The following is a 12,218-nucleotide window of genomic DNA, read 5'->3' as shown; positions in this document are numbered from 1 at the left end:
GGCTTTGGACTGTTTATATATGATTTGTTCCATCTGACAAGAAAGTTCTGACAGAAGAGAAGTGAAATAAGAAATCAAGGTTAAGCAGCCAGTAAAAATACACACTTCTGTAACTGATGCAAAAGTTCTAATGAGCATCAGTGTTCTACAACGTACATACAGGTCTTTCATTCAAAAAAGTATACAACTTCTAAATATATATAAACGTAAGCAGTTTAATATAAATGTTTTATATATATACAATATCTCCTTTTGTGAGGCAGCGATAATCAAGATGTAATATTAGATCTGATTCTACTGTCATTCTAGTAATGCACTGAATGACACTTGTATTCTGTTAGCATGTTAATGCAAAAATTAGGCGGTAGCAAAACTAATCTCCAGGACTCATTAAAAAAGTTAAAGGATGAAATTTTCAGTGTAGTATTCATAATCACAGAAAGTAAAATGCTATGATGTGGCTGAATTGTCTGTTACTGAGATGTGTACAAACTACAGTGACTATTGACAAAAGCACTGGATAGGTGATATTTCCTCCTTGGCTCTTCAGTGAAATTAATGTGTGACCTTATTGTTTACGGGCTTTTCAACCACCTTAAATTTAAGTATTCTTTTGACATCTAATAGGCTCTGGACTTAAAGAAGTTCACAGTGAAAATGTAACCTTCTATTACTGGAAAAAGAATATGGTTGTCCAGAAATTACTTGGCTTGGAAGAAGAGTATTCTCTTCTTCAGCCCATCACTTTCACAAAAGTTCAAGAGGCTATGGTCTTGTATGAAACAGCTGGCAGAAAAAGAAGATGGAGATTTCACAAGGTCCAGTAAAATGGTGCTCAATGTATTCTTTAAGTTCCAGCTACTGAATCACCTTTTCTTAAGACTGAAAAACTAGTATCGTCATGAAACCTATTTTTTACATCTCAAAAAGTGAAATTCAAATTACTCTTTTAAAGATCTTTCATCCTGGCTCCCCATCTCTCCATCTCCTTTCCACTGAGGCACTTCCACTTGTGTCATTAGGAGCCAGAGGATGCTAGAAGCTCTTCAAGCACAATACATTCATCCCTTAATGGTGTAAACTCAAGTACCAGCTCTGAGTGAGCCTCTATTTAATAATATAGCTAACTGATTTACCTTGCACAAACAGAATATGCTCTTTGAATCAGCGACATATCATGTAGTGGTATTCTGAATTCTAGTTTTGGGAGACATGGTCATAGTAGAGAGGTCGAGGCTTAAGAAAATCACTTTGAGGACACAGAATGGAAGTTAAAGGCTTTGTCAGTAAGATGGAATATTTCCAAGGGAGTGGGAAAATGAGTGATGCCTTTCATTTCTATATAACATTGAAGATAATTTAAGTGGTAAGTCATAAATAATAATAGAAAATTCAGATTACAAACTCACAAGAGATTGTGTTATCTTCATACTGATTACACTTTTGCAGAGCATCTAATCCCAGATCTCTTCAAATCCAGATAAAACCACTGTACACACCATCAACTGATTTCTTTTTTCTTTGATATGTACCTCATTTTCAAGACCAATGAAAAAGTGTGTATGAATGCACAGAATAAGATTAGGCCCTCTAAAGCCATATGGAAGTTTTGAAATTTTTGTTTACTGTTTTACTAATTAGATGACTCAACTGTGCTTTGTTAACAGCTTCAGAAGTTGTGAGTCACTCCTGCACAGGACATGTGTTTACTCATACAGTAGGGATATATATTTAGAATCAAGGTTAACTATGTTCAGTTAGAAGCTTGATTACCATGGGAAGGCTTAAACTGTGCTTCAAATGCTCAGAATGCATTTTTCAGGAACCTCAAATACTGCACTGTATTCAAAACCTTGACAATATCCCTAAGAACTAGAGAAAATTCTAAGTCATTGAACAAAACAAGCTCAAGTCAGGAGCTGACTGGAATGCTGAGGATAAACCCATCCATCGCAAAGACATGTTAACCATGTCTCTTGACTATAACATCCATCTCATGAACCAGGACTAAGTACTGTAGGGATATCTGTAGAACACTCTCATGGTTCAACCCCAGCTGAAACTAGGACAAAAGTTCCAGTAAAAAAACACAAGGAATTTATTAATGACTTTCTAGTTTTACTATAAGGCAACCATAGGGTCCAAGCAGTTACTGATCAGCAAAATAGCAACTGTACCACACCTAGACACTCTGGAACACAGCCTCAGGCAATTGATCCACATATAGCTATAAAAGCACCAGTCAACGCCAACTACTGTAATTTTACTGTTTACAACCACTGCGATTTGCTAATGATGCTAGACTAACGTAAACTCTCAAAATTAGTAACAATAAATATTTTGATTTAAACTCCCAGGGAGCTCATTATTGCTAGAATTGTGATTGGATTACAAATCGAGAACAAAATAAGAAATACAGATTTATTTAAACAGCAGGAAATAAGCCTATTTATCATAGAAAACTATATATTAACTATTTCCCTTTCTGACCTGCCAGTATTTAAGCACAAGGCTTATTTGAATTGCATTTTGGTGCTTTAAATTAAATCCATCTTGTTCGGTAATGCACTAGTTCCTCCTGCATGTCTTCTGTAAGCGTGTGCTATAATTATTAAAATGGAGAAGACTTTTCCTACGGTTTTGAATGAAAGGAGTTTAGATGTCTGTATAGAGTACACTATTATTACTAAAAAAAGTCATGTAGACTCATCATCCTGGCTGCATCCTATGAAGTATTTTGATTGAAAAACCACAACAAATACACCCATAAGAATTTTGTGCTGCTGCTTCTGTAAGAGTAGAGACCAAAAGGGAGAACAGTAAGCTGTCCCGTGATTACCCAGCTGTAGTTTGTGCTGCTATGAAGGGTTTACTCAGAGCTGTGCAGTGTCATGGCAGTTCTCCACATGCCAATTAACAGCTCAAAGCTGCTCATATCCTCCCTATCTCCCTACTGTTGTATTAAATCAATTTCCCTAGGAACTTCTATGGCTTTTTACAGTTGCCTTTACATCAATGTGGTGCCTACAGTGGAAAAAAGACCAAAATCAGCCCTTTCAGTTTTTACAGAGTTAAGTATAGCATCTAGTCCTTCTTTACTTACAGAATTATGTGTAGGGGTCCAGTATAGGACTCTTTTCATTTAGAGTAGAAACATTTAGGTTTAACTAAATTTTTATTACACCTACATACGAAACCATATTTTCCCTAAACTCTAAGTTAGCTTAGATATGAGTTCCAACAATTTCCATTGGGACCTCAATCACAAAGACGTAAGCTTATCATATATTTTTAGATAATGATCTCATAAAACTGAATTTTAAAACCTAATTAACATAATACTGTCAGGTTTATTTTCCGTCACTTTAAATATAAGCACGCTGTGGAAGTAATGAATTGCCCGAGATGGTCCGACATTCCACTTAAGGAGGACAGTCACGTGCAATTTTGATAAACAGTACACAGGAGAGATCAACTGATAGCTTTTACTGATAGCATAAACCAAGTATAATTCTGTTCAATGCTGAAGTAATGTTGATAATCTACTTGAGATGATCTAATGGGCATTTGACCCAACTATAAAAGCAAATTTCATTTAGGAAGATTCTGGTCTGCCTGATCAAACCCATTCTTGTTCTTAGTTCTGTATTAAACAACCTTTCCACTACAAAATCCCTCTCAAAGGGCTAAAACACATTTACAATTATTCTAAGTTAAAAAGTCACAGATCATGTGATATCCTTTAGTTTTAGAGAGGGGATGTGTTCACTGCAAAGGCGATAGTCTTAAAAAATCTGTAGCTGCACCTATTTCACGTTAATGAATCCCAGCACCAAGTACAACCAACCTGCCCTGATCAAGCCCTGTCTCTTTCCACCGTGGCACTCCAAATCTGCCATGGTGGCATCCCAGGGCTCATCTCTATTCCCCACATGAAGACAACCCAGATCAAAAGGCAATGGTGTATCCATTTATCTAATGAACTTACTTTTCCCACCATTTTTTGTTGCTTTTCAATACTTTTAAACTCAGGCTCTAGATATAGTTGTTTACTAGGAGAGGTCACCAAACATTGAGGTGAATTTTCCTCCTTAAATTTGACTTTTTCACAGCACTATCTGATCCTTTGTTTTGTTCATGATGGTGTATTTGAAAAGAGAACAGCGTCTTTATTATTTAGCCTATTTTTGATCACCTCTAGTTCTAGGATCTAGATAGTTCCCACAGGAAATTATGCTATTACCTAAATGACTTCACTGTTTATTTTTTCCCTTAATGTCTAACATGATTTCCTCTTTTTCAGCTTCAATGTTACTCTCTGCAATTCCTCCTCCTTGCTTTTTGTAAATTATTATCCTCTCATAGAGTTAGTAGGTGTCCTCTAGTGTGATTCAGAACGTTTTTACATTCATTTTGAAAGTTCTATTTTCCAGGCATAAATAACTGTAAATGTAGTTATTTGTCCATGTTTATGGATGGGTACAACAGATGCTATTTCCTAGCAATGTCTGACTAAGTGACTAGGCCCACATATGAAGGAGGCAAACATCTAAATAACATAATTTATATCAATAATTATTCATAAGAGGTGCAAATGTGCCAATGCATAACAGAGTGCTGTGTGTTTCTTTTAAAGGAAAATCAGATTAATTTTAGCCACAATGCTATTTTTTAAATAATGAGCATATTCAATCACTATAATTTTTCCCCATGGGTGACCTACTCCATATTTTTATATTCTTGTTAATGAGAAAGAATTCCTTCTTTGTTTAACAGCAAAATGCTCAGAGCTGCTCACTTAATTTCAGATATGGCCTTAATGGGTTATGTGACAAATAATAATTTTCATTCCCATACTCTTTATGGAGTATATGTGGTTTTTAGTTTTCCTTTTGAGGTGATACCTCAAAAGAAGATATAAAAAAAGGAAAGGGAGGTCTTAATATTAATCTAGCAATGACTCCATGCATTCTGAAAGAGTGATTCAAAATTTAGCACCTCTAAATGTTTCATTATCTTAATGCTCCACCTCTTAACCTGGCTCTCCAATGAATATAGAGTACAGCTCCAACAATGTATCTCTCCAGGAGCTTGTTCCTGGCTTCATGGTGCCTCATGGGCCTCACCAGGATATTTCTACCAAGCAATGAAACTGTTCACCACACTAATAGGAAGTTTGCAAACTTGGGATAGAGGCAGATCATGGCATTTATTTCAAAAAGGGGGAAATTCCTCCTATAAATGAGTAGAGCAAGATCAAACCTCTTTCACAATTCATTACAATTTTTCAGTACATGTACCTTTTTGTCACTGAATTCTTCATGCGTACATATAAACACAAGGAAGGAGAAACAAATAAACTGACTGAAGAAACTCCATCATCTACCTTTTCTTCCATAGGTGAGAAAGAGAGAAATTGGTTCTCTTTTCTGATTCTGTTCATGCACAGAATTCTGTTTCCTGTAGGTGTATATATTTGAAAAACTGCACTACAGAAGGAAAGGTCGTACAGGGATAAGCAGAGAGTTTTCTGCAATATGTCCCTTTCCGTACAAGAAAGTAACTGTACCATGCAATGTTTTACTTCATCTACTGTTTCGCAGAAGGCATAGAAAGGACAGACAGTTTTGGATAATTGGAAGAGTGCTATAATGTAATCAGCGGTACACAGACTTACGTTGTGCCTAACAGTGTAAAATTTATCAACATAACATGTATGTATGAGGGTGTCTGGTCTCTTACATTCTCCAATAGCTACATCACAGCTGATACAGAATGAATGAGTTTTAGACCTAATTCTGTATATCTAAAAATGATGTTATATTGGTAGCTTTCTTAACTTTCTCTTTTGATAAAAATTATGTTCTGATTGCAATATTTAATAAGAAGCCATCGCTGATGTTGGGAAGAATAATGAAACTCCTGCTCTTCTTTAAAATTTCCAGTAACAGATCATGATATAATTGAAGGCTATTGAACTTCCAACTCCAAAACCCGTGCTATATTGCATATATTGATTTAGATTTCTCACTGGATATTTTTACATATGGAACATTTTGGAATACATTTCCCCATTATACCAAGTGTCTAAATCAAATGTGTCAAAACTGAGTCATCTTGAGGTTCTTAGCTCATATTTAGATATCTCAGGAAGAAGGTTCTGCAGAGGTGAATTTCAAAATTTCTGAGCAAACCCGTTATTATAAATTGGTACCAGAATTGAAAACGTTGGCCTAGATGTTTGTCCCCAGTTTTTGAAATCTATTTTGTCTTTTGAATAAAGTGTTATTCAACAGTCAAAATAGTAAAACTACTATATCTGATTTTAAACGTTGGTTTACTGCCCACAATTTCATCAGATATGGGATTTTTTAAAAGTCCTGGTACTCTTAGTTCTAGTATTCAAAGCTGATAAATATAACAGATAAAATAAATTTACTCTGCTGAACTGACACCGTGAAACTATAATGTATGGAGCAACAAGAAAATTGTAATCTTCTAGGTTCTTGGCTACAGGCAGAAGCATGCATTGCAATTCAAAAAAGGAGGGATGCAAAGATTATTTAAACTTCTCTAACCCTTGGTTAAAGAAACTACTCCAATCCTGCCTTCCCTTCACCCCATATTTCCCGTGCTTCACTCATTTTTGCTTTTAATGGATAGTGATGCAAATGGCTATTGAAGTTTGTGAAGAGACTCATTTCCTCCTATAGAAGCAGTTACATTAAACAGTCTTTCTGTCAGGAGTCAGTTTTAACTGGCTGGATGATCCTTTCATGAGGTAGCAGACCTGTTCTCCCGCTACACCCTTGAAGTATTGCTTCAGACACATATATATATAAACATATATACATAAGACTCTATACTGATGTGCTTAGTTCTCTAAATTGCAATCCAGAGAATGAGAGAAAATCCTTTCCCTGCATCTCCCTTTGTTTGCTCTTCTAGTAAATGTTAAACAAAGCATAATAGCTACAAAACTCATATAAGAAATCATCGTATGCTCAGATTCTTCTTGTAGACATGTACCAGACTCTACAGTTTACAGAGTTTCATTTATTTATTGCCTTCTCTGCTATGTTTATTTACTGTGATATAGTAGCTGACTGAACTGTACAGTTGCATTAATCAAAGATTAAGGAGCATTTGTTTCTACGCTAGTCCAAGGGTTACAAGTAAGCAGGCAAAAAGAACTGGTAGATAAAAAGTGATTCTTATTTTGTTGTGTATTATTTGAAATTGCACCCAAAAAATGTACAGACCAACCCATTTTTAAACACGTTAGTTAATACTTTATAAACGGAATTTTTTCTTTAGCCATTCCTTGAAGTCAGTGAAGTCAAACCATTGAAGAAGTTGGCTCACAATTCAAGAACCGTTGCAAGATGGTAGCTTCAAACCCCAGAATAAGCTTACTCTTAATTACCTTCCATTTCATCTGCAGGAGATGGTATAAGATCTCTTAAGGTAATACCCTGTTCTTCTTATAATGCAGTTCCTCTGAGAGCTACTATATGAAAACAGGTTGAACTAATATTTGTGGGGTGGGTTGCTTTGTTTTATTTTACCTGAGGAGTCCAAAAAAAAAAAAGAAAAAGAAAAGACATCTGAAGGAAGTAAAACCAACCTTTCCATGCACTGGAAACAACAGATTTGTGCTTGTATGTTTAGACCTTTCACGTTTGTGAATGACGAGCTTTTAAGATCCAGTTTTGGGATTGTGTAACAGTAGAAAAAATCAAAGAGTAAACGTAGGGATGCTGATGAAGACTAGGCTTTGTAACAAAGTTTTTATAAAGATGTAATTGCTATGTGTTTTTATACCTTTTTTATGGATTCAGCACCAAGAGCAGAATAAAGACATTTTTACCAAGCTGTGAAGACAAGATGTTATAGAAACAAATCCTGATGTACCAAAGTAGAAAAACAATCTTATAAACTTCTCTGAGACTTTTATGACTAAGGTTGATTGACGCTTTCACTTTTAAAACCAAATCCTGTTATGAAGGTCGTCATAGATAGGTGTGCTGTTTAGGCCTGATTCGAAAACTTGTCATTTGTCAGGTCACAAGTCATATTTTATTATCTTTTAGTCTTCATATATTTAAAGTTTTAATACGTATTCAGAGGTCTTCTTGAATTGCGAACCATTTTCTTCTTCTTTTGTGTATAAGTGTGAGAAAGCCGAGTGTGTGAAAGGCAGAGAAGGCATGGCGTTTTTTCTTAAATGGATTTTTAAAAATGGATTACACATCAGCATTATTTTATGTGTGTATAGAAACAGAATTAAAACAAGTATATAATGAAAAAATAACATTGTTTTAACTGATTTTTATCTAACATGTAACCTTGAAAATTATAATACAACACACCTCCCAGTCCTGGTCTCAAGCGGTTATCATAACCATCCAGCAGACGATCCAATATTCTGGTAAATACTGTGGTGTTGTCTTTAAGTTCATCTTGTGATGAGGTTTGTCCGTAGCTGAAATACAGAACAGTTAACACTGAAAAACAGCAATCCACCATTAACCTTACAAAACAGTAATTCCAAAATCTGTTTAATCTTGCTTATACTGGTTTATGGTCACAAAGTCTCCTCCATAAAACAAGACTGTAGTGCTTTATAGGGTGCTTTCACTTAAATATTTTTTTTAAATTGTACATTTTTTGTAAAATCATAGAAAATCAGAGCCTCTCTATAGACAGTGAGCAAACAGAACGTTAGTTCCTTAATGTTTATCTCATTATTCATTAGTTGTTATAATGTTCTAATATGTGTGTTTCTCAGTAAAAGGTTCATTTGTCAGCAAAAGATAATGTGTTTAATTCATAATAGTTACAAAGGGTTTGCATACAAAGGAAGATACAGTAATTTAGAACACTGACACAAGTACTGAAAATAAATGCTAAAACAAAGATAAAACATAAAATAGAGATGTCTTCTTTACAAACATAGAACGAAATCAAGTGAATGTGCATTTTCATAGATCAATATATAATTTTGCTTTATTTTAAATTTCCCATTTTCCTTTACCAATTAGGTTTGGAGGAATACCTCCAACATTTCCTTACAAAAGTGTAACAAAACCATCTGTTGATATGGAAATCTCTCATGTCTATAAAGCTTCGCTTGTAGATCCTTAATGTGCATCTCTAACTCAGCCAAAGGTCCTGCAATTTTACTTGAACAAGGATAAAATTAAGCTCTTTGAACTCAGCTACCAAAATCTTACTTCCACCAATACAAATCAGAATGAAATCCTTGGGCTTAGCGCCTGCTGTAGATAACATCAGAATCAACCTTTTTCTTAAATCTGAAACCTTTACCAAATACCCTGTCATAGATGATTCCCTTAATCATAGATTACAGTTGTCTTAAAGCCAAACCCAGTATCATTTTTTCATTCATTGCTGGGAAGACTTCCATTATAAACATGTGTAGTCATCATGACTAAAAGCAAAAACAGTGGTTTCCAAAACATCGTTTTGTCACATACGTTGCTACTGAACTGAATAAACAGTGCCGTGCCAAAAACTTTTGTTAGGATCAGGTCTAGTCACAGAAGTGATTCTTCCACTGGGCAGCTGGTTATATGCGTGTCTCAGAGCTCTGCCAGTTGTTCCTGCTCTAACCAGCGCAGACCGTTTTATGAGGAATATACTGTTACATGAAATGATTTGGTTCTATTAGAATACCTGCAAAATTATTTTCTGTAAACTGTATCAGTCAAACATCCTTCATGTATCCCACACGTATATTCCACTTGGATCAAATCAGAGAGAAGGAGAAAAGATACCCTGAATATAGGCACTCTGGAAATGCTTGGCAAGTTATTTTGCATTACAGGTTTGAATACATAACACTACAAATTTAAATGAGTCTCAGAATTGACACTCATAGAAGCTTTACTAACTTTTGTTTTATTTCAATAGGATGTGACTTTGTAGAGAACAATTTTCAGGGTTTTTTAATGCATATCAATCACCATTTCTAATGAAGAAGACAAAATCTCTAACAGTTTTAAAAAATACTATAAATTTCCTCTAGCCATATCATATAATTTAACTTCATAAAAAAATAGGTCAATTTATATTTATTTTTCATACTTACAGTCAAATTTTAAGTCACAGACATTAATATTCTTTTCTTTTATGCTTCCTATATGTTACCAAAGAACAAGTTCTCCTGCTGCCTCCAGTGAGCATTATCTTTCAAAGGATCATTCCTCATACGCCTTAGGTAGAATTGCAACACAGGACTTTTCACTGGATTAAATTTTATATTAACACTCATTGTCAGTAAACAAGCTGCTGTACATACATCTCTCAAGGATAGCAGAAGGTCATCAGGATTAAGGTGGCAAAAGGATATAAAAACACTTCAGAAATTTTAGTAGTAAATAAATGAGTATGTTTGCAGAAGAGGCGTCAGAAAGATGGACTAGTGGCAGTGCAGTCAGAAAGGATGCAATCCAATACACCGCTTCCATGCTGGGTGTCGCATTTGTCAGTACCCTTACCTGTTCTTCCCACCATTTTATCAGAGGTAAAAAGCACCGTTAGGGCTGGTTTTAACTGACGTAAGGTCACAACAGGAAGAATCTGAACATTTGTGTACATAAGAAGTATACTGTAAGTCCAGAGGGATTGTGATTTTTCATTCAAAGCACACATATTAAAATAGTCCTAATGCTGTTTTTTTATGACAAGAAGAATGATATGGAAAGACTGTGTCTGTATCACAGACACTTTATCTAATTCAGCAATTGTTTTTTATCATAAAGGATTAACAGCACTTCAGAAGAAAAGGCAAGGAAAGTTACTATGACAAAATGGTTTTCGAAACAGGTATATTTCATGTAAGGTGTGTACATTTTGAGGAAAAAGTGACTGTATGCGATTGTGTTTTCATGTTAAACCACGGTATAATAAAAAACTGTGCACTAACTCCATCTACAGGTCATTATAATAGTGACAGACCATATAATTTTTAAACACTAGTCCAATGCATTTTAATTCCCACTATAAGAATGCACATGTATATATTATAGATATAATAAATATAGGTATACATATATATGTACACATATCTATATAATAAACGTGTACTCATAAAATTCTCTAGCTAGGCTAGATGAAGTACTTCATGAATACTTCAAATCTCACCTTTCTTATTATCAAAATAAAGGTATTGCTTCTAAAATGTCATGTTTATTGAATACAGCAAGTGTTATGTGAATCACCCACTTCTATTCTTTTCCTTTTTTTTAGAGGAAATGCTTGTACAGATGAACCTTTGCCCTTTGCCCACTCCACTCTATTTAAAATCTTCAAGGTAGCCAGCAGATAAGTTTATCTAGAGCTGCGGATGCATAAGGGGACACTGTGGAGATCAAGGCACAAAAACATCTTTTAGGGATCACTACTGACAATACAAAATTTCTACTGCTATTTGGTCATTAAGTAGCATTATTGATAGGACATTAATAATTATTTTTAAAACACAGAAATATATCTGTGAGTCTTCTTAAACACCTTTACCGAATTCTGAATTGCAGAGAGTACTTCAAGGATACTCCAAACTGCTTTATAGTCTTTAGTTAACCTACTAGTTGTTAGATGAGGTGGTGTATGATTACAAATTGTTCTTAATGCTAATCCTATTTTTAGCTTATGATTTCTACATATATTCAATAAACATTCAGTGCAGCACAGTCTTTCAACCATAAACTGTTAAGGGGTTTGAGCTTACAAATTCTTCTTCATCCAAGCAGCCTGCCTTCACCAAGAATGTCTACTTTGGATTTGCAAAAACAGCTACTAAGTTAGGACGCAATCCTGACCAATGAAGAAGTGAAAGTTTTGCCTCTGCTTCCAGGGACAATAAAGTTACTAAACAGCACTTAAATGAGATTTAAAAAAAACTTAATTACACTTTTTTTTTTTCCTCTAAAGAAACCTGTACTTCTGAGCAGTCATTACATCAGAGTAGAAAGGATTGCACAGGTGTTTAAGAGGTAGTTTAGTTTCAATTTGTTTCAGAAAGCTTTGGGGTTTTTTTTCTTCATAATATTGAAAAAAAGATGTTATGCAAACAAATTCCCTTAGCTAGATTTAGCTGGGATTTGAACAGGGATTAACTTCCCCCAATACACTTAGTAGTAGTGCAGCCCATGCAGTATTTGTCTTATGCTGCTATATTGAATTAAAGGTTC

At 34.8% G+C, this 12,218-nt stretch overlaps 1 protein-coding gene across 3 annotated transcripts in view; it reads right to left on the bottom strand.

Annotated features, from left to right (window-relative positions):
• Window positions 1-12,218, bottom strand: part of GABRA1 (gamma-aminobutyric acid type A receptor subunit alpha1) — a 48,510-nt gene that overhangs the window by 28,906 nt on the left and 7,386 nt on the right. For all 3 annotated transcript variants that reach the window (XM_074838992.1, XM_074838990.1, XM_074838991.1), the window contains exon 3: window positions 8,373-8,485. In XM_074838992.1, coding sequence (XP_074695093.1) covers window positions 8,373-8,485 — 113 coding nt within the window. The remainder of the gene's footprint in view (window positions 1-8,372; window positions 8,486-12,218) is intronic.

The sequence above is a fragment of the Strix aluco genome, chromosome 13, assembly GCF_031877795.1.
Source record: "Strix aluco isolate bStrAlu1 chromosome 13, bStrAlu1.hap1, whole genome shotgun sequence".
Taxonomy (NCBI): Eukaryota; Metazoa; Chordata; class Aves; order Strigiformes; family Strigidae; genus Strix; species Strix aluco.
The sequence above is the reverse complement of the archived record's forward strand: the minus strand, read 5'-3'. Positions and strand labels throughout refer to the sequence as shown.